General features: G+C 32.8%; 2 protein-coding genes across 10 annotated transcripts in view; one reads left to right on the top strand and one right to left on the bottom strand.

Moving 5' to 3' along the window:
* The first annotated feature begins 405 nt into the window (after nt 1-405).
* LOC106664345 (bone morphogenetic protein receptor type-2) lies at nt 406-7,921 on the top strand. Its single transcript, XM_014390013.2, has 13 exons — nt 406-910; nt 3,828-3,919; nt 3,983-4,088; nt 4,220-4,432; nt 4,487-4,687; nt 4,755-4,910; nt 4,988-5,170; nt 5,235-5,404; nt 5,512-5,707; nt 5,771-5,965; nt 6,026-6,136; nt 6,194-6,292; nt 6,423-7,921. The coding sequence occupies exons 1-13, from the start codon at nt 859-861 to the stop codon at nt 7,013-7,015; spliced, it is 2,367 nt and encodes a 788-aa protein (XP_014245499.1). The 5' UTR covers nt 406-858; the 3' UTR covers nt 7,016-7,921.
* A 3,407-nt stretch (nt 7,922-11,328) lies between these two features.
* Nucleotides 11,329-22,976, bottom strand: part of LOC106664241 (cAMP-regulated phosphoprotein 21-like) — a 32,675-nt gene continuing 21,027 nt past the window's right edge. For 7 of the 9 annotated variants that reach the window (XM_014389766.2, XM_024226548.1, XM_014389769.2 and 4 more), the window contains 13 exons: nt 22,853-22,968; nt 22,624-22,766; nt 22,437-22,558; nt 22,128-22,235; nt 20,902-21,055; nt 19,085-19,380; nt 18,906-19,025; nt 18,090-18,264; nt 17,925-18,018; nt 17,708-17,864; nt 17,411-17,639; nt 17,256-17,340; nt 17,013-17,184 (listed from right to left, as the gene is read on the bottom strand). In XM_014389766.2, coding sequence (XP_014245252.1) covers nt 17,076-17,184; nt 17,256-17,340; nt 17,411-17,639; nt 17,708-17,864; nt 17,925-18,018; nt 18,090-18,264; nt 18,906-19,025; nt 19,085-19,380; nt 20,902-21,055; nt 22,128-22,235; nt 22,437-22,558; nt 22,624-22,766; nt 22,853-22,968 — 1,908 coding nt within the window. In that variant the 3' untranslated portion in view covers nt 17,013-17,075. Of the gene's footprint in view, nt 13,923-13,981; nt 14,078-17,012; nt 17,185-17,255; nt 17,341-17,410; nt 17,640-17,707; nt 17,865-17,924; nt 18,019-18,089; nt 18,265-18,905; nt 19,026-19,084; nt 19,381-20,901; nt 21,056-22,127; nt 22,236-22,436; nt 22,559-22,623; nt 22,767-22,852; nt 22,969-22,976 lie in introns of those variants that run through there. The other 2 variants (XM_014389762.2, XM_014389764.2) reach the window with 2 other exon arrangements.

Raw genomic sequence — 22,976 nt, 5'->3', positions numbered from 1 at the left:
AAGTCAAGGCTCATACGCACTTGCCCCAGCAACATCTGCCTTTGTCAAAATGAGCAGTAATTTTTTTTCTTGTATATTATTAAAAATGTAATGCAGTGTCTTAATGCTAAGCTACTGGTTAATTTTAGTACATGGTTGACAGTACAACAAATTTTTGTGAGATTTAGTTCAGAATAGATTAAAAAGATGTTTTACTTAATTTGTTTGGATTTTAAGTAGACATTTGTAAAGCTGCTATACAAAAATTGTCATAAAATATGATAGTTAAATAAAATGAGTAATTAAACTTCAAACGATTGGTAAATTGTGTAAACTGACGATGACCGTAAAATGACCTATGGTGATGATGCACCAGTGGCACTGCCATGCAGAATTCCGAAGTACTTTTGACCGAACGGTACTTAATGATGTCCTAGTTCGGTGATAGACGAACATGGCCGTCAAACAGTTTTTTATGATAGTTGTGAGGATTTGTTAGTAATGATATCACTTATTTGTCCCACCGATTCTGTTTATTTGTAGTCTGTTAGGCAAGTGGAAACGTCCGTCATCGACCAGACTTCTATTACTCCGCCCCCATCCTAATTAAAAAGCTATACAATATTAATGGCTAAATTACGGGACGCAACTGAAAGTTATTGAATAAATCGCTTACATAAAAAAAAAAAAATAATAATAAAAAAGGCTGTCTTCATCAAATCAGACTAAAAGTGCCTCGTTCCTTTTGTGATAAATTGCTTTTGTGAACAGCAGATTGGCAGAAATGTTCGAAACCAATGTAATATATTGTGATAGTGGTAAAGACTGAAAAAAAAGTTGTTTATTTATAAATTTAAGAAAGACAGGAAATTTTCAAAAATGTTGGTCTTGAAGTCAACTTTCGTCTTGTTCATCGCTGTACAAATTCAAGGTAAGTTTAATTACAATTTACTGTTAACGGAAAATGCTGAACTTATCAATTTTTCTTCTTTGTTTATACTTAGTTTATTTTTAACAAGTTGTTTATTCTAAGTACAGTTTGTTAATTTGAGGGAAAACTTGTCAAAATGCTGAAATTTGCCAAACCAAATCAGTTTCATTTCTCTAATGCAAAACATTTGTTTGAGATGTTTCAAATTTGTTTTTGTAACATTTCACTGCTCATCATCTTCACAGAGTTTAACATTACCTTATGTCTCGAGCAGAAACTGGAGAGCGATTGGAGTGTTTTTATGTTTTTCAGCCTTTCGACAAAGTGTGTCATGAGGTACTATTATACAAAAAAAACTAATTATGTCAGGCCTATTATCTATACTAGATAATCTACAGTTTTGTGACTGACTGACAGACAACACACAGATCAAACCGCTGAATTTAAAGGGCTGATATTTCGACTACATTCCTATAATGACATTGATATCTGCTAAGAAAGGATTTTTTGAAATTCCATCCCTACCTATCTTGATATATAAAGCAGTTTAGTGACTGAGTAGCAGTCAATGCACAGACCAAACCGCTGGCTCAAAAGGCTTAAATTTCGACAGTGCATTCCAATATCATGGCTAGCTGCTAAGAAATGTTTTTTTGAAATTCCATTCCTATCTTCTATAAGTGTAAAACAATTCTGTGATGGACTGACAGACAACGCACAGACCAAACGCTGGCTCAAAAGGGCTGAAATTTCCACAGTGCATTCCTATAATGACATGGATAGCCGCTAAGAAAGGATTTTTTAAAATTCCATCCCTAAGGACAATTTTTTATGATGTACAGACCAAAGTGAACTGAACAAGAGAAGAATTTGAGAAATGAGACATTGTATTAGAAAGCCATACTAGCACTCTCCATTACATTAGAAATGAACATTAAAACAGAGTCCCGCATGGATGAAGTCATGGGTAAAAGCTAGTGTATGTAATATATGTATTATGAATGAATCACTTGGCTCCATCATTAAATTTATTAAGGAATTGTCATGAGCTACCAAGCCACTTATGAGTTATAATGAGTGAGTAGGGCCATCTAATAAAAAATTATGCAAATTGTCTTTTAATTTAGATTTGCATATAAGGCAGACTGTCCCCTGATCCCAAAAGTAGTTATGTCTTTTATAGTAAAAAGATATTTTTTTTTTTGTCCCAAGTCAGTCTTAATTGAGCAAATATCCTGATTTTATAAATAGGTAAACTAATTTTTAAATGGGAGGTGCCCGAATGGTGGCTTTATTTATTTGAAAATATTGTATCGGGAATTACTAATCTTTTCTAAATCTTTTTCTAATAATAAATTTATGGTATTGCTATTGAGAAACGAGACATATTAAAAAGCCATACTAGCACTGCATCGCATTAGAAAGGTACATCTAAACAGAGTCCTGCAGGGACGAAGTCACCAGTAAAAGCTAGTCTAATTATACAATCATTCCTCAAGGAGAGTTTTTTTGCAGTTAACCATGCAGCAGACCATTACCTTTACACCCTGCTGTGAGAATTGACCTAGCATATACTTATAAATGAACCCGTTCCTCAATCCAACAAAGTGAACTACGTAGCTCCACAAAAAAAAAAGTTATGCACATCAAAATATTCATTTTTTTACAGGGCTGCAATTTTCTACCTCAGGACATTTTTTATTACACTCTTAAATAATTTATATCAGTCTGGAATAGGGGGTGAGTAAAAATGGAGTTGAATAAAAATAAAAAACAATATATACAATAAAATCATAAACTTGTAAACACCTGGAGTTGTTAAAATTCATTTTTGTAATAAGTACTACCTCCTCCCCAATGGATTACAATCTCTAATCTCTGTGGCATATTGTTAAGGCGCGTACACACTAAGGAAATCTCGGCCAATGAAGACAATCAATATTTAGGGCCAAATGTTGATACAATATATTGGCCATCCTTGGCTTATCCTCATCAAACCAAGAGGTTGGGGGAGGGGGCTAAGGTTTTTGGCCATGTGAAATCGCTGTCAACAATTTCAACCCTTTTGATGTTACTGCCAGAAGAACAAACCTTGACCACAACCAACCACTTCGTTGGTTCTAATTCACCTCCCGTACACACTAAGCGAATCACGGACAATGAGGCTGTTGGTTGTCTTTTGTTGGCAGTCATTTACTTAGTGTGTATGCACCACTACTAAATTTTGAATAACATCTTGTGGGGTTACCTCCCATGTTTCCATGAATTATTAATTCTGGCAAGGTTGTGTAAGGGTTTATTCGCTGTCAAAATCTTTTGAGTTCATCCCAAAGGTTGAAGGGTTGAGATTAGGGCTGCAAGCTGGCTGCCTTGATGAATGCTGATATCCTAGAGATATTGCAAACACACAATTGGCTACATGTGGTCTTATATTATCGTGCATTGAAATTATCACCAATAAAGGTGTAAGGTACCACATAGCCTTGAACCATCACAGAGAAACAGAGAACTGCTCCATTTGTGGATAACTGAAAACATAAAGTTAAAGGATTTGGAGGTAAAAGTACAATTTTACGTGAGTCCAGCCAAACTGGGTTGATCCTAAAGTTTTGATAAGATCTTAAAGATATTTGATAAAATTTATATCAAATTATCTATTGTTTTATATGCTAGAGAACCAAAGTTTTATTTTAAAAGATGAGAATAACATGTACCGTTGCCGGCAATGGTTTAGGCGTTAATATGGTGCTCATCAGAATAAGGTAAAGGTCCCGGATTCGAACCGGACATCCAGTGAAAATCACAAGAGCTTTCCTAAAAATACCATGGAATGCAGATTTTTTATATTTTCTCAGGGCTGAACCTTGATTAATTAATTTTTATTATTGTTGACAAAGTTTGTTTTGTTAATTTTCAGAGCTGAATGCACAAAGAGTGTGTGCTAGGTCGCAAGAGACTGGAACTACTTTGTTTGAAGATCTTGTGTATGCCGCTCGAGAGATAGATGACGTATGTGTAAAAATTATATTTTATAATTTTGCATTAATGTTTAAAAAATATATATTGTTTTAGAATGATATTCAGAAAGATCAAGAGGTTTGTAAAAAAGGGACTCAAACATGTTACGCATTCTGGAAGAAAGGAAATTCAAATGAAAACATCACTTTTTTTTCAGCAGGTTTGTTAATTTTGATTACCTTTATGTCTTAAGAAAAGTGTAACAACATTTTTTCTATGTAACTTTTCCTTCCTTAATAGATACTTTTATCATTTTTATTGTTTATATTTTGTCAATTTTTTAACTTAAAGGTTGCTGGGAGATTTCCGGGCAAGGAGAGTGCACCTCTTCTGTTTGCCAGCCGCAATCACACCCCAGGAAGAGCTTAGTGAACGCGATGTTCTGTTGCTGCACTGGAAACTTATGCAATACCAATATCAGTTTCAACAGCCCTGTAAAAGAAGGTGAACCTTTAGAAGAGACATCTTTAAGTGCAAAACCGTCATCATCGATGTACAATTCGGGTAAGCTTTGCCTTACATTTAACACTTTTCAACAATTAACACTGTCGGATTTAGGAGAAAACAGAGAATGGAAAGTTATAGTCTTGGGTGGATGTGGAGGACTTTTATTTCTACTTTTCCTCACTATTGTTTTTGTTGTATGGGGACCAACAACAATGAAGAAAAAAACAAATCACGTTCCACCACAACAACCTCCTCCAAAGGAAGCAAACAATTCATATTCACTTTCTCAGTTAAGCCTTGATAAGATTGTCGGTGAGTATTTAGTTCTCAAATAATTCTTTTCTTCTGCAAAATAGTATAGAAGATAATAATTTTTTAGGACAAGGAAGATACGGGACGGTATGGCTTGGTCATTTAAAGGGTCAGCAGGTTGCAGTTAAAATGTTTCCCATGCATTACAGCCAGTACTTTTATAATGAAAAAGACATTTACACCCTTCCATTCATGGAGCATTCATCCCTCTTAAAATATCTTGGCAAGTTTTTTCCTTATGTTTCTACTATTATGAAAATAGTATTAATTTAATTAATAATTAAATTAAATTAAAAATAGGCAGTGACGAATTTCCAAATAAAAATGGTCTGAACAGTTTGGCTCTTGTTCTCTCATACTGTCCTCTTGGTACACTACAGGAATATTTGAAAAGGAACACACTCGATACTGCCACGTTTATTCGAATGGCATTGTCTACGACTTCTGGTCTTGCTCATTTGCACACTGAAATTCACAAGAAAGGTAAAGAATTTTATTTCAGCGAAATATCTCTAACAGACTTAACGAGTGTTCCGTTTCTTTTCAGATAAATGGAAGCCTTGCATAACACACAGGGATGTCAACACTAAAAACATTCTTGTTAAGGAAGACTTGAGCTGTTGTTTAGTAGATTTAGGATTAGCAGTTAAAATAACCGGATCTCATTATTATACTCTAGGTGAAGAACAACACGCTGAGACCAAAAGCATTAATGACGTAAGTAAAGAGAAATACAAGCCTTTCACACACTTTCCATTTATGATTTATTTAAAAACGGATATCTTCCCCCCCTCATGTAGTATTAATTTTTTGTGTATTTCTAGGTGGGGACATTAAGATACATGGCACCTGAAGTATTAGAGGGCGCTGTCAATCTTCGAGATTGTGAATCATCTTTAAAACAAGTTGATGTTTATGCCCTCGGCCTTGTTTTATGGGAGATAGCCATGAGAGTCGTCGACTTTTACAACAGGCCGAATGATGTCCTACCGTACACTCTACCATTTGAAAAAGAAGTTGGTGAGTCATTTTGATACTCTCTCAAATACGATCATCTATTTTAATTTTTTTTCCCCCGAACAGGGCTTCATCCCACATTTGAAGAAATGCAAGTCTTAGTTTCAAAGAATAAGGCCAGACCACTTTTTCCTCAGGAGTGGAAATGTAACCTTATGACCACGACAATAAGGGAAACAATTGAAGATTGTGTGGATCAAGATGGTGAAGCACGCCTTACCGTGCTTTGTGTCCATGAAAGAATAAACCACTTGCACAGAGGTAACTTTTTGTCCTAAATTATTAATTCAATAATATTAACATAATCAACTTTTAATTTAGGTTCTTTGCAAGTCGGAAATATAAGTCCTACCTTCAATCAGACAAATACTTCATTTTCAGCTCCAAGCAATAATAACAACATTAAATTCCTTGGGTCTGATATGTATCAAGGTCAGTATAATAAATTTAAATTTAATTATTTTAATTTTTAACCTGAAAACGTTTTAGGAGATAAAGAAATGGCGGATGGCTGTGTTTCTGAAGGTACAGTTGAGACGATGATCACATTATCTCCATCTGAACCTTATCCTGTTTATTTAAGCACTGGTAAGAATTTTTCCATTTTTTCTTTTATAACTGAAAATAACATTCTATAAGTTGAAAAAATCATTGTATCTTTTGTATTATAATAAATTGTAATACTTTACGAGACGTTAATATATATACGTTTTTACAGTTTCCAAAGAACCAATCATACAACCCCATCAAGGGCGTAACCGATGTCTTGAGCGCAATCTTCTCAGTTGCGACTCCAGTGAAGAACTGTGCATAGTACAAACTTCAAGCAAGCACAAAAGATTTCAAAATCGCGACTTGTTTGAAGAATCTGAAAGTCTGATGCGAGATACTGCGAGCCACCAAACATCAATACCTTATGTTCAAAACAAGCCTTTTATGATTCCGAAACAAGTGAATACCCCAGTAAAAGGCCAGACTGGTTTGGTCGCGTCGTTAATGAAACTGATTAAAAAGAAAGAAGAGCCTGCTGAAGACACCGCCTCATTGACTCACGTTATCGTCTCGCCGTTTGAGGAACAGCCTCCGAGAAGGCCGTCTTCCCTCCAGTTGATCCCTGTAGCTGATGAAGGACAAGTCGGCCCTGTTCAAGAGGACGAATTTGAAGAAAAACGGTTGAAAGAACTTTCTAGCAGGATTAGGACTCCTGGTGATCTCCCGCCATCCGTTCGTAAAAAACGGGGATCTAAAGCACGGTTGTCATTGTATGACGATCGCATGATGTCAAACTCGGTGCTCGATTCTACATTCTAATCTAGTCAATAATTTATTTGATTTTTAATTCTTTTTTAGTGCCATATTCTCAGATTAACTTGAAGCATTAATAGATGGATTTTTAAAAAATTACAATCATGATTGTAACAATACTAAATTAAGTGCAAGTTGAACTGCATTTATAAAGCTTTAACAATTTGAAATTTTTAGTATTAAAAAAGTAAACAGATCCATGCTATTGTAACCTACAATCTATTGTAAAAAATGGAATAAATTTATCCCATAAGCTTTTTTTTCTTTTGACAAATCAAGGATAATCTTTCATATTTTATATCTATAGCTTACAAACATTGATTTACCGGTAACATGGTAACATTAAACAACAAATAGTCATTTTTCAGTAAGACAATATATCTCAATACTGGTTGTGGTACAATTTATAAGACAGAGAAAATGTTTGTAGTCTTTGTATTTTTATATCTAGTATTTAGACCTAGTCGTGTATTGAATAGTGAGATTCCGTTTGGATCCAGCATTTGTGACATAGCACGTGTAATTATTAAAATTTATTGACGTATCAATTTTAATTAATACTGTTTAGAAACATGACCGAGTAAGATTATAAATTAAAAACAATAATAATACTGATTAAAGCAAAATGCACAATATATGTTGTCGTAAAAGCCACTTATACTTAGTTGTGTTTTACACCCCACTGTTTACAATTACCCATTGACCCTGTTCCACAGCTTTCAAGAAGAGTTGAAAATAGAGGAATGGGTTGAAATTGTACAATTAGAATTACATATATATTATAATCATACAATTTATCAAAGTGCAGCTTTTTATTTGTATTTATGAAAAAATTTTGCTTTTCAGCTTTTTTGTATTCATACCGAAGAATTTGTATATAAGCCTATTATATTAAACTATATAAATAACCTTGAGGGTTAATAAAAATAAATTGATTAAAACCTTTGTGCTTTTATTATTTAAAACCGTTTTAAACCATGACAAACCTAGAACACCGTAATTAGTTCTTTTATCAGATTAAATTTTTTTAAATTTAACAAAAATTTTTAACTACACTAGTTCATATGGCTTTGTTCTTTTTAACCTTTTGACAGGGTTTCGGTTATGTAGGAGGTTGATCGCATCCACATTCTCATGCCATCTGAGGCGAGACGTGTTCGGCAGCAATTTGTATTTCCACTGTGACCTCAGTATGTACTTTTCCATACTTACCAAGGTATATTAACCATTTTATTTTGGAGGATTTGAATAATTTTAAAATTGCTGGTTTTGGTTCAACTCTACAGAATACCTCTGTCCTCAAAGGTTTTAAGATTTGTTTGTATAATAATGTTTTATAATGGGTAGTAAGGTTGGAGCTGCGTCCTATCAATCAGTTTATTTGTCTGTACCTTAAACCTATTTCTGTCCTTTTTTTCTTCACAAGCTCTTTCCATCTCAGCTTTGCAAATAAGGTCATTCCCAGATATTTAGCTGTATAATAGTAGCAAGGTATAATAGTTCAATTGATTGCGAGAGACGGAACATGGTCCACTTTTTTGCTTATAAAGGTTATATGGACTGATTTAAACTGATTGAGCTTGATTCTCTATTTTTTGTCCATCCATCTATCTTTTTACAAGCCTTTTGAAGGATTTTGTTGAATGGTCGGTTGTACTGATCTCACCACTGTCATCTCCAAATGTTGCAATTTTTATTCCATTTTCGGAAAATCACTAGTGCATAACAAGTTAAGCAGTGGGATCTAATATGCTACCTTGTGGCTCTCTTGCATTTTTGTTTTTAATTTTGAATATTGATCTTCTTGTTTGAATTTAAAATGTCTGTCAGGTAGAAACTGACAATATCTACATAATCAAACTGCATAAGAAAATAAATAGTTTTTTGTCTTAACGTAAGCCTTATTACCTGTGACAGATTACTATAAAAATTTGAAATTCTATCTGGAAATTATTTTATTGTCCAGACATGAAAGAAAAATAAATAATGAATTCAATATAATTTTGCTCTTTTAACTTTGCTCTTGATCAAAAATAGTACTGCTCTGGTGTATTTCTAGAGATGCAAGCCTTTGAATCGGGTACAGCACTCAGGACTGCTCTGGAAGCTGACGCCCATTTTACATATTTCCTGATCCCAAATTCAAACCTAACCGACATATACTCAAGGCTATTGCACATATACAGTAGTACCACAAGGAAGTGTCTTAGGACCCATCCTCTACACAGTATACACCAAGACATTACTGCCCTTTCTGAAACTATCCTTACCACCTATGTGTATTATACCACCATACTTTATCTCAAAAGGTTCTGTCATCTCAATCAGAAACTAGCAAACCCATTTCACATCCCTTGAGCAGTGGTTCTAGTTCCTCTACCATCAGCTAATGTAGTCCACTACCTTGGGCTACACATACTAAAAAGACAAGAATGAAAATCATATGCTTCAGACTTCTTAAAATATTGTATGACAAATGAACAAAATACTTTTTTTAACGTCTAGAAAATAAATAACTCAATTATACTATTTTGAGACCCATTTGAACACATAAAAAGCTGGGGTTCAAAAAAATGTTCCAACTTCCAATGTATCTAAAATCCCTACAATCCAAAATCCTTTGAACCATCGTCAATGGTTCTTTATACGTTCCAATCTTACCATTAAGAGCGATCTTAATAAATAATATGTCCTTGAAATAGTGAAAAACTGTTTTCAAGAAACAATTATCCTGACACACAAATCCTCATGTCAGAAACCTGGCCTATGACCTCTTAAGTGATTGTGATAGCGATTATGAAATATACTTTTGATACTTGATATAAGAATGTTTTTGGAGAAAAGCTCACAAGTGCATTCTAGCGGTACACACCACAGTAGCAGAGCAGGTGACAGTGTGACACTCAGCTTGTGACTCCGCGGTCGTGGGTTTGATTTCCACTGTGGCCCCTGGTCCGTTAAAAAAGTACTGTTTTTGGTGAGACCGTAACCTTAATTTTGAAGCCATTGATATGTCATAGACTGAGCAATATGATGATTGTGCTTTTTAAGTTTGTTCAGTAATATATTTATTGATTGTGGTCTTTTTTTTTTCTTTTTTCAATTTGCTCTCAAATTTTACTGTTTATTGAAAATTTGTGGTTTTGTTCTGTAATATGCTCTTGTACCATTTTTTGGTAACACGAAAATACAAATTTAAAAAAAATTCCTGGCGTTTCCATAACGCTTTCGTACTATCTTATACGGTTTTAATCATGATATATTATCATGATCATACTATATTTCAAAGTGAATACGGTTCGCATTGGCTTGGCAATTGATGAGAGCAGCAAACTAAAACTACAAAAGTCACGGAAAATAGAATTTGCAAGACTAGACATTCATGCTAAATTGTTTCACAACACTTCACGGAAACAAAATAAGCAATAGATATTTTCAACAAAAACACACTCATTACGCACTTTGTTTATTAATAATAAATTTACAAGAATTTATAAAGTACTACAAGATGAACAAAAAGAAAAAAATGAGGGCTTTGTGGAGCAATGGTATAATTTTTTTTTTTTTTTTTGAAGACTATTGTAAATTTAGAGCTCTCTAAAAACTATATACTCTTATTATTTTTTACTCTTTTTTTATAAACAAATAAACTTTTATATTATACAATTTTTAACATTAATTTTTCCATATAAACAGAATTAATAGTTCAACATACAAACATTTATATTATAGTATAACATCTTTGAAGAAACTGTTTGAGCTCGTAAAATTCAGTGTTATATTAAGTACATTTCTATTACAAATAATTTTTTTTTTTAAATAAAATCTTACAGAAATTTCAGTCTAGTCGGAAAAATAATTTACAAGTTGTTTCTTAAAAGTGTTATTCTACATAACACAAAATAAATATATAGATACGTTTTCTCAATTCCGCTCACTCATTCACACTTCTGGCTTCCTTTTTCTTATTCTATATATATAACGTTTCTTTTGTAAAACAATTGCAAAATATAAATCACTATGAATTAATGAACAGAAATTACCTCAAGTAGACTAGATATCGTCAATCAGGTAAATACAATATAAAAGAAGAAATTGGTGATTGATTTTTTTCAGTTTAAACTGAGCTCCCTGGAACAAACTCATTGGGAATACGTAAAAACTAATTGGAACACTGGTGGTTCTCAGGTGAGTGCTTAAGCATTCGAAATAACAAACAAAAATGGTATTTATTTATTTATTTATGAAAGAAATGATATGCTACTACAGAACAAATTAAAAATAATATATTAAAGAAATTTCTCCAAAGCTAATTAACAACAAAACAAAATATCTATCATTTTTAGATAAATGTTACAACGCATAAACTGGGAAATTTATTTTCTTCCTTTTCCTAAAACCTGGACTTCATTGTAATTTGTAAATAAATACAAAATTTATTTTTGTAAGTCCAAAATTTTGGCTTTTCCGCACAAACAATGGTAAGCACACAGGTTAGAGGTGATGAAGGCTTGAACGGAGAGTTCACAGATCAACAAATGAAATGCCTAATCCAGGGGTTTTGCACCAAGCGGCTATGTAAAAAAATTGAAATAACAAAGGTTCCCACCCTACACCAAGGCAAGGAAAAATGTCTGTCAGATGAGTCAATTACAGCTTGATACTGTAAATGTTAAAATAGAATATCATTTTTATTAAATCCATTCCCTCCTTCAAAGACAAGTCGTCTACACATGTGTACACACATTTTATGACTGTTCATGCCACATACATGAGTTAAACGAGGAAGAAATAATTCTACACAAAATTTATAAAATTCTCTATCTTTGATCAATATTGAGTAACGTTTCGATTTGACAGGCAGGTGGCATTAAACGAGGCTGTGGATGGCTTTTAGGCCAATGGACTCAAAGATCTTTTCGATATGGACACAACTAATCTAAGAAGACTTCTTATCCGGATCGACAATAGGTATTTCACCGGTGGGATTTAGCATTTTGTGACAGTTGTAAAGATACCAGCAGCAAATAATTTCTAAAACCATATTAAAGCTTACACAAATTTACAGATCTTATATGACAAAAATATCACATTGGTTGGCACTCACAATCTGCTGGGTGGTACATTAACAATAAATAAGTAAGATATGTTAGATATCACAAATCCATATTCCTTTTGTGTCTGCAACAGCCTATTTAATGTTTGACCAAGGAATTTTCAATTCCCTGGTTTAGACGTTAACTACCATCCAGGTTTTAATTCAATTAACATTGGGACTTTGATTATTCAGAATGAATTTGTTCCTTTATCAAGCATTTAAATCAAAGGGAATAATACTTTGAATATACATATATTTTTTTATCGCAATTAACTACCATTATTTTAATTTTTGAGATCTTAGTTTGACTGTTCATTTAGTCTAAAGAATTTTTAAAACACAATTAGAAACATAATTACGCCCAAGATCTTGTGTAATCGGGCTATTTTTCTTTTTTTCTCTTTTATTTTTTTATAAAGTAGAAAATGTGAAAAATACCAATATGGTAAAACTGTCAGGAGCTGCCACGTATGTTTTCACTTTTCAGACTTCCAGTTTTTTTCCAATCAACTCCTTGTCTCTTGATTATTTTATAGCATTATAACAAATATCTTGAATATTTGTATTAAATATATCCAATGTACAATCAACAAGCACCTCTTCTTTATAATTTTATTTTATATATATATATAGAGAGAGAGAGGTATCACAATAAAATTAAGTCAGATGACCCAATAGCACATCTCTATCAAGACATTTGAGCATTAACCGCCTTAAATCACGTTTTTTGTTAGTTTTTTTCTCCATCCTTTTACTGCTTTATCGGTATGACATAAACGTTTCAATAAGCATCCAATAAACATTCATAGACTGAGAGATGAACTTTCCAGTTGTTTTATACTCGTCTGTTATAACATTATGTAGTAAACACTGATAACATCAAAGAAATTACTCAAAAATGATGTTTTTACAGCAATACACATAATCATACTCCCTGTATTTCTTGGAAATTATTTGAAATTAAATAGCAATTTTGTTTAAGCTTTAATATTTTGAAAATAAACTTTTTTTATTTAAATTTTCCTTTTAATTTGTTGAATCCCAATAATACGGTTACATTTCATTCCTTTTATTGGCCAACTATCACAAACACATAGGATACAATTAAATTTAACTATACAAACATCTTTTGAAATCGGATCGCTACTGGACAACTTAAAACATTTATGTCTTAGTATGAAAAGCAAAATGTAAATTCCGATACTTTTATCTACATTGATTTCTCACATCTAATTCTAGTTTTAAATTTCATTTTATTGCCTTTAGTTTTTCTTTTTTTTTAATAATTAAAACCTCTTTGAATAACAACCTAGTGTAATTAAAATCCAAACATTTTGAAATGTCCATTAACGTCATCAGCTGAAACAAAAAATACTTAAAAAACAACTTATTTTTCAGATCTTTTCAAATTAAGAATTTAAGTTAGCTTAAACATATTATTACTATTCAATATCAACAATATTATAAATTTACTCGACATAACAACTTAGAAAAGGATTCAAGGTTTGAAAGACATTGCAACTGATGGCCATGAACATTTGAATGTATACACTTATGGTCCTTTACACACAGACCCTGTAACATACTACGTTCACAGAAACATGCAGAATTTATTTAAACCATTTAAGATATTATTTGATATAAGTATGCATCCAATAACTGTGATGTATTATAAAGCAAATAAACAATTTCTTTAATGATTTGTACTTGTGGTGTTGTAAAAGAAATTTTTTATTCCCCTCCTATCACATCACTATCATTGAACCTTCGGCGAGTCAAGAATGTGATGACTTCGTGTGATTCTCACCTACCGATCTAGAAATGCGAAAAAATGTTAAATCGCCCGTCAAAATTAATATCAAAATTATTCTTACCTAGGAAGACTTTATGCTTTGCTGGCAGCATGAAGTGCAGATACCTCAAGGGCTTGCTGTCCTCCCGTTCGGTTTTGGTTTGAAGATATTTTTGATCTGTGAACAAACATTATTTTGAAGAGATCTCCAGTTGTCATAACACAAAAATGTATATATTTAAGTAAAGTATGCCAATTTAAGTTTTGCTTTTATAGCACCAATAATTAAATTCTTAATGTACAGAAAATACTTTCTATGTATGAACACTCAAAACAGTACCTAAGTTCTTTTCAGCTGGTTTTCTTTGCTCAAACTGACTCAAGATTCACACATTATCAACCCTAGAATTTTTTAAATTTTTAATTCAACCAAATCTGAATTTGTGGTTACTTTTTACTTTTTTTAATATTATTTTTCTTTTATCATTATTACACTTTACACACTACATATTAACTCATAGGTTGAATGAGTAGATTTTCCATTTATGTGGAATGCCACTTGAAACTTGTAAGTCATAGTTCTATGTCTTCCATTCCTGCAGGACCTTTTGGTTTTGTTTAATAAGTTTTATATTCTATATATTGAGTTTCTAAACCATCAATGTAATTTTCTAAAAATGAATAAATATTTTTTAACAAAATAATGTTTCAATCATAAACACAACATGAAATCAGATAACTAATATTATTAATCTGACAATAATTAACTTTACATCCAAGTTAAATTATTTTTCTTTTATCTAGTATTTGAAATACTTTCAAGACTATCGCTCATGTCAGAAATATTTCACCTGTCACAAGTAATCATACTTTTTTACATTACATTTATTTGGTATTTGCAACTATTTAAACTATAAATATTGTAAGTAAATAATTTTTTTTATATGCTGAATTTGTGGGTTGAGACACTTGCAGAAGTTGAACGATGACAACACTCCTTTCCTTCACACTTAAACTTCGTCATTCTTCAATTAATGAGGTCTCCAGGCCAGTTTCGCTTTAATCGTCTTGGAGGATTTTCTGGTAGGTTTGGAAGTGATAACTGTTAAACTATTAGGTTTTGTGGATGCTCGGTAATTGCTGAAATCTTTTACTGTGGGTTTTAATGGGTTTTAATAAACGAGATGTGTAAGTTGTTATGGATAGTATGAATTTGAACCATAAAAAAGAGCAATTATAATTTGACGGGGAATTTTAGAATGAAATGATTGGAGATTTTTTATCCTTAGTTGAATCCCACTCTTCACGACCGTATGAGCAGAGAGGTCTTGTCATTGTCAGTTTTGTTTGGAGATTCCAAGTCAGTTGTTTATCCATGAAAAGTCCAACATACCGAAATAAGGAAAGTGGTAGGGTTCCATTTATATTCACTGGAGGACAGGTACTTTTGTGGGCAAAATTTATCTGTGCACCTTTCATTGGGTTTATTTTCATTCTCCATTGTATGAACTATACTGTTAATTAATTCAGGTATTCGAATTATGTATAAAAATTCAACATCAGGAATGTATGTGTTGAAATGTTAACATGAGGAGAAAATACCTGCAGTGTTTATTAAAAATAGAAATGGGCCAAAAGAACACATGTATGAGTAATCCTCAACCAAGTACAGTACACTCTTGCTATCTGAACTTTCTCTCACGCGGTTGCCGCAATAGTTGAGTTCTAGGGTGGGCATGAGTACGAAACAAATCGACTATAGAAGATAAAATAGAAAAACCAGGAATGGACAATAAAAAAAAATGTGGAAATATCTTTTCATTGAAAGCATAGAACATGATCCAATAGTGGAATGAAGATTTACAGACGTGAGATGCGGCCTGGTGTGATGTACATTTCTTTTCTTTATCTTTTCATTTTCTTTATCATGACATTTCAATCTATATTGAGATCAACTTCCAGGCCTGGGATTTATAACGTCAACACAAAAGTGTAATGAAACACAACTGCTAATGCAAGCACCCACTCTAACAAATTTCCAATGGTTTAAAAACCAGATGAAGCAGCCTTGTATAACAATGTTCTTCAAGATAATGAAAGAGCAATCTTCACTGATTCATCACCATCTAATTCTAACTGTGGGATTCGATTTATCTTTTTTATTTTTTGATTTCCCCTAATAATTTTTTTCTCTTTTGTTTCAATGTCAAAATGAACTTTATGTTCCTTATTGTTCATTGAATTTTTCTTAAAATTCTTCTTGAAAAAACCCCTGAAATATGTGTAGGCTCGTACATAACATTGACGATAGGTACACATTATACAGAAAGTGTCTGATTGGTATGCAGACAGAAGGAAATGCTGTGAGGCCTGAAATTCGAGGTGTTTTCTATTATCTGTGAATCTTGTTATCCAGGTGATGCTTGGTATTCCTGTGAATAATGATAAGCTACTGTCTTAAGCAATAAGTAAAAAATTTGTTGTAGTGAGTTGATGTAATGTAGTCTGTGAGGTGATGCACCTTTGTAGAGTCCCTGATTTCATTGACTTCTCATTGTTTTGTTTCTGTCAGATTCACTGCTGAATAACATCCAAAAAACGTACAAAACCAGCAAAATTAACCAGGCAGATCGGATTTGAAGAGGTCTCAACGATTACTTTTGATTTTGATACGTAAGAAACATGAAAAAAGAAAAGAAAAAAAAAAGAAATTTCTGAACTTCTAGGTAGTATCAATAATACAATATTGAAATCCAACTATCAGATGCTGCTAGTAATTGGTCAGAATTCAAAGTGTCAAAAGAAATTCCAAGTCAAATCAAACTCTGTACATCATAAGTGGATTGGAATTTCGAACTTTGTGACTATGGACTACGGAGTTGTGTTATAGGATTAAATATATATTTGTAAATGAAAATTACTAGAAATCATAATTATCACATATTATCTATAAGTCAGATGTAAATTTATTTGCAATAAACTTAAGCAGCAGCAATACCATACATATAAATTTACCAAAGTGTAAGATTTTTTTGTAAATGTTATGTTCAATAATGGTACTTGTTTCCTTGTTCTTTCACAATTACTTAAATTAGTAAATAAGAATCTCAATAAAATAATAAAAATTATATTTAAAAATAATAATTGTACAAAATCAGATGACAATAATAGAAAACTTAGATATTTGTTGTCATTGACAGTGATGTCTTATTTTGGCAATTGGATTTCTTGACAAACTGAACTAAGAAATTGTCCATCGTGCTGTGAGTACATTTTAACACAAAGCTTGAAAACAAAAGTTAGTAAGTTCACTGATACACCATTTAGAGTGATAATGGGACATTATTTGCCATTACCTGTGTTTCCTTGAACCCGGTGCCTTTGAATTAGCTGGAAGAGAAAATGGCAATCTACCAGTGTTTCCGAGCAGTCTCACATCTCCTTTAATGGTAAAAATTACAGCAATTAGGTCATATACTGAAATTTTGTCTGATGAATAAAAGACATATACCTGGTAAAACTCGGAATCCGTACACAGGAACCGGTTGCAGTTTGTCATCTTGTGATTTTTCTTTTACAGTTGGCGAAACGGGGTACGGCGGCCTCATTGGTGACCCGCACCTCACCCCTACTTGGAGAGATGGCTTACGGAAGAGTTGAGGTACAGGTAATGTTGAATTTGGTTGAGCATAGTGGTTTGAATAGCACCCATTGTACACAGCAAATTGACCACAAACACCCTGGTGCAACAGATTTTATTTTATACATTTTTTTAAAAATGTATGTTTTATAAAGTATATATTCATACCTGTGGCGTATGAGGGGGTGTTGGATGAGCACAGGGTTGCTGGTACTGGAGAGCAACAATAGGCGCTGGGCAATTAGCAAGGTTGGTGCTAAAATACCCTGGCCCGTTGCCCGTTGTTCCACCACTATTGGTTTGTCCATTATTGGTCATCCCTGAGCTGAATTTAAAATGAAGTAAGAATACAAATATTTAAATGTTTTAAAATTTTAAAACTTACCTGCTATAAGATGGAGTATAGTACATATGTATGGTAGAAGGTGTGTAAGGAACACATTCTGGGTTTGAACTTGAATACGGTGGTCCATAACAACCTGCATCAGAAACATTTAAAGTAAAATTTAACTGGTAACACGTAAACAGGTTTTACTGTATTTTTACAAACCTGCATGCTCGGGAGGCAAATGAGGTAGAGGTTGTGGTGCAGTTGCAGGTGGTGGGGGAGGAGGAGGAGCCATATATGCTTGGGGTGTAGAACATAATTGTGATGAAGGTGGAGGTCCTTGGTATCGATTGTTTCCTGGCCCAGAATTGTAGTACATTGGTACGTTTGAGTGTGGCTAAAAATAATGCATATACATTTATAAATATATATATTTTTTATATTTAAATACATTATAACTGTTTGTCCATTTATAGTAGTATTAAAATAAATTCTGCTAATTCTCTGCATAAACTATGTCAATTCAGATTTAGCTTAATTACACATTTATTGCTAAGATCATTAAAATCTGGCAATATTTACGGGTTTCTTAAATTTTAATAATTTACTTTTGATCGTCTGCAATTATACTTGGTCCCCCTTTCTCCCTTAGTGTTTTTTTAAATTAATTTATTTTTTAATGAGGGTATTTCAACTATGAGGTAATATGAACAATTATACACTTGGTCCCCCCCTTTCTCCCTTAGCGATGGTTTTTTTATTTTTTTAATGAGGGTATTTCAACTAGAGGTTATATGAACCCTTGGGTTGCCTGTGTTTTTTGGGGCCCATTACCTTACAGAAGTCATGAATGCCGTGTCAACATCTAAACCATTGTGGCCATCGACACCCCAAATCTATCCTTTAATAAGATATGAAGAAGCATGTTGACACTCACATTTTACAAAGTAATGAAAGGACATAGTTGAGAAAGAAAATAGAACAATCTATAGACTTTAGAAGTAACTAATTTTTAATGTGAAAAAATTGGATTCTAACCTGCAAGTGATGAGGTTGCCAGTACATGATCTGTCTGTTGTCAGCAGGTTGTTTATTTCCATCAAGAGAAAGGCCCATCATGTATCCAGAAAGTTCATTATTTCCATTTGGATTTCCCTCCTAGTGAAAATAATATAAATAAGTTTTTACAAAAAATAGATTTAAGACATTTATCTTACCTGCAAGCGGGGATCGTACTGCTGATAGTGCATTGGTGGAGCGGGAGTCGGTTGAAGAGGGTAAACAACTGGATGATACTGAGGAGGAGGTACTTCATTGGATTGCAACATTGACTGATGGAATTGAGGGGGCGGTGGTTGGCACAAAGATGGAGGGGCCAAGTAGCCACCGTTGCCTCCGCCGTTGTATCCACTTTCTACGATGGTTTTTCCGACGTCTGGGTTTGACTGTTGTTGGGTTGGCGGGTGTTGACTAGAAACATTGGCGTTCACGATAGTATTGTTGTCAAGAGATTCTGAAAATTAAAAAACCTATTTAGATTCTCAATTTAGAAAAAAAGCTTATGTATATATAAAACTGTACAATAATAATAAGAGTTGTTTAAAATTAATCTTTAATTATGAAGATCAATCTACTAAAATTTTTAAATTTAGTCAATTTAGATACAAATTATTCCATAAAATGCGAAAGTAAACAGATGTCAAAAGATGATTTTTTCAAGCGGGCTCTTCAAATAATTATTATTATTTTAGGGATGTTTTAAGAAAAAAAAAATGTGTAAAACATATTTACCATTTATATAGGGTAATAGTGTTAAAGCATTTGCTAGTTTAATAGTTGATTAAATTAAGTATAAAATTGCCTATTTTGTTTAATAGAATCTATGCCTTTAGTCATCTTTGAATACACAAAATTTTAAATAATAATACTGAGTTGGTAAATTTCTGTAACTTTTAAAAGCTTAATATTCAGAAATGTATACAAATAATGAACTAGTTTTTGGACTGATGACCATTTTCAATAAGTATAAGTTTTATTCATTCCCATAAGAATCACTGAATAATTGCTCTGGTTCATGTAATATATTAAAAATAAAATAAATAAATCACTTTTAATAAAACGATTGCTTATACCTCCTTATACCCCACCCTCAGGAAAACATAGTTCATAATTATCTTGAAAGGATATTTATATAAGCCTTATACGGCAAACATGCATACACTAATTGATCAATTGACGATAATTATCGATAATAAATTTTCTTAAGAGATATAAAAATACTATCTGTTGATCAAATAGCCAACAGTTAGGTGTAATAAAAAATTGTGTCATGTGTACAATTTACCACCATGTATGTACAGCAATGTTCTTTCTCCTCAACAGAGTGTAATTTTAAATAATCAACTTTTAATCCCAGAATCAAGAGTTCTATTGCGTTGTTTTTCTTATAATAATTAAATACAACTAAATAGACCTAATAGACAACACCTATAGCAGGAAACAACAAATTTATTTAAGATTTCTGGACAGCCGCTTTAAAATATATATATATATGTTTAAAATAAATAAATATATATATATATAAAACCACAAAATCGGGAGAGATTTTTATGAATTTGAATTTCCTTACAATGTTAATAATAGTGTTCATATACGTGTATTCCAGTTCCGTGCTCTTGATATGTATTGTAATCGGTAGAAAAATTTTCTTGTTTAAAAGGCTCAAGAGGAGGCCAATCGTAATAATCCAAAGCAATTGTAGGTTCTGGCACGGTGGGTGAAGAATAATAATATGTCGTTCCCGAGTTTTCTACCGAATATATTATCGAGTTTGCCTCTTGTTGTGCTTTTGCTAAGCTGTAAGCACTTACGAACTGAGGCACACAGACCTGGTCATACAAAACCTGGGGGATATAGTAGGCTTGGTCGTATTCGAAATCCGCATAATTGTAAAACTGAGGATGTCCGTAATATCTTGACTTGCTCCCTCTGCCTTTAGCACCTCTTCCTTTCTTATACCTCACATTCCACTCACCATGCTTGTGCAGAGGTGCTGTCGCCTGAGACGGAGCCACTCCGTTTGCACCTTGGCCAATTGTAGATTGAGCTACGTCCCCAGAGACCCTAGGAGGATTTGCAGGGTCATAATGATAAATGCTTCCATCAGCATTAGTGTACGGTTGTCCAGTCTGAAACAAATCAATAGTTTACTAAAAACTTAAACACATAAAAAACAAACAAAAAAATTGTGAAAGCAAAGGACAAGGTATGTACATATCTTCAACAAATACTTAGTGAGAAGTCTCTTCCAGGTTCTTACTACTTTAGTAAGCATTAGCAATCATTACAATTTTTCATAATACATTTATAATAATAATCTATTTAAAATTAACCTTGAATTACATGTAAAGAATTGATACACAAGTATATCAGAGTGAATAAAAAAAGAAAAGAAAAGTTGTTAGTGTCAGTAGCGAACTATTGCTCTATGAATTTCAATCCTAACACTTAAAAGAATCAATGGTGCCCAAAAACCCAATATAACCTTTATCACCTTATAAATGACACATGAAAGGGTAAAAATTTACATTTGTAATTAATTTAAATTCTAATTTTTATAAATTATAGAAATAATTGTGCCATCAGTACATTCTTATATTGCACTATTTATTTTCATGAAAAACATACACCCCTTTTTAAAAGTGTAAATTTTTTTGGTTTTGTCTTTTTTACAAGGGTTCGCAATAGCAGAGGTCATATCAACCCTCAGGGTTCAGTGATTTTGAAAGGATAAAAAAGAAGCCCATTTGTAAGTATGTCAGGTTTAAATGCAGGACTGCTGGATTCGAACCCCGAGACTTTTACCTTACAATGATGAGCGCTGAAGCTGCTGCGGCCACTGATGCCCCTTCTAGTTGTTATGCACCTCTTTCATGGAATTTAAAAGTTTAAATGGAGGAGGTAAAGCATTTCTTAGTTAATAATAAAAATAAAACATAATACAGTTCTTGTTTAATAAAAAAAATGTGTTTTTAACATGCTTCTCTAAATAGCAGTTAAACAAAATATTTGCATAAAATCAGGGTCGCAATTGAACAGAAACAAAAATAAATAAATTGAAGGCATGAAAATATTTTCAGCATGCTTAAATCGGGTGAACGATAAGAATTAAAATGAATTATGTGAGCGGATAACAAATAAAAAAGAAAGCTGTTTTGGACTCGGTCATATGAGATTTTGTAACCCTTCAGTTCTCTTTACCTGAGGATGTATTAGCATCGAGCCGGGAGGAACTGAAGCAAGATTAGTCACTGCCCAAATAACTGTGTCCGGCTCTGGTGAAAGTGCTCCACCACTCTGCCCAGACAACTGTACACCAAATAAAACTATTCTCATATTTTGGAATTTTCTTTTGAAAAGTCTACTTCTCAATAGTCTTGCTTTTTTAACTTATTTTATATTCTACTTTTGAACTTTCATTCAAATAATAAGGTAGAAAAAAAGGGAATCAAGAATTGTGTGGATATCTTGAGGACGTTTCAGAAGTCTTGGTAGAACAAAGAACTTTACCTGAGTATGAAGATTAGGTGTTGCTGTTGGTGATGGTGTGGCACTTAAAGTGGTATCTGACCTTTGTGATTTATACCCAGAACTTGATGGTGATATGCGAGAAGACATACTACTTCCAGAATCTATTAAAAATAAAATGGAACAAACTTTTATACTTTTAATTTTAAAATTTTATAATTGAAATTACCTTGTTTAGTTAATATTCTTGTCTGTTGAGGAGGATCATAACCGTTAAAACTGTGAGACTTGGCAACAGAAAGCCGTAGAGAATTTTCCCTTAATGTGTCTCCACTTTCATACGACTCTACTTTTAAAAGGCGTGGAGGGTTTCTGTAATAAACAATTTCAAAAGAATAAATGTTCAGATTAAATATATAAATTCTTATATTGACTGTTTTTATTTTAAAAGAGCAAACCTTTCTTTGTGTTTACTATGTTCGCATTGGGAATTGCAGCAGAACCCTACTTCAAAACCCCACGGGTCTTCATCTTCATCACCCTGTTCACCGTAGCAGTCAATTTCTCCATCGCCCTGTACAT

This window comes from Cimex lectularius, unplaced genomic scaffold (assembly GCF_000648675.2).
Source record: "Cimex lectularius strain Harlan isolate CLEC.00 unplaced genomic scaffold, Clec_2.1 scaffold50, whole genome shotgun sequence".
Lineage (NCBI taxonomy): Eukaryota > Metazoa > Arthropoda > Insecta > Hemiptera > Cimicidae > Cimex > Cimex lectularius.
The sequence above is the reverse complement of the archived record's forward strand: the minus strand, read 5'-3'. Positions and strand labels throughout refer to the sequence as shown.

What these genes read in the sequence shown, in the direction of transcription:
- LOC106664345 (XM_014390013.2), top strand. Translation starts at nt 859, where the DNA reads ATGTTGGTCTTGAAGTCAACTTTCGTCTTGTTCATCGCTGTACAAATT. An exon ending in AAGCCTTGATAAGATTGTCG is followed by an intron (nt 4,688 to 4,754) that starts GTGAGTATTTAG and finishes ATAATTTTTTAG; the next exon opens with GACAAGGAAGATACGGGACG. An exon ending in TGGGTCTGATATGTATCAAG is followed by an intron (nt 6,137 to 6,193) that starts GTCAGTATAATA and finishes AAAACGTTTTAG; the next exon opens with GAGATAAAGAAATGGCGGAT.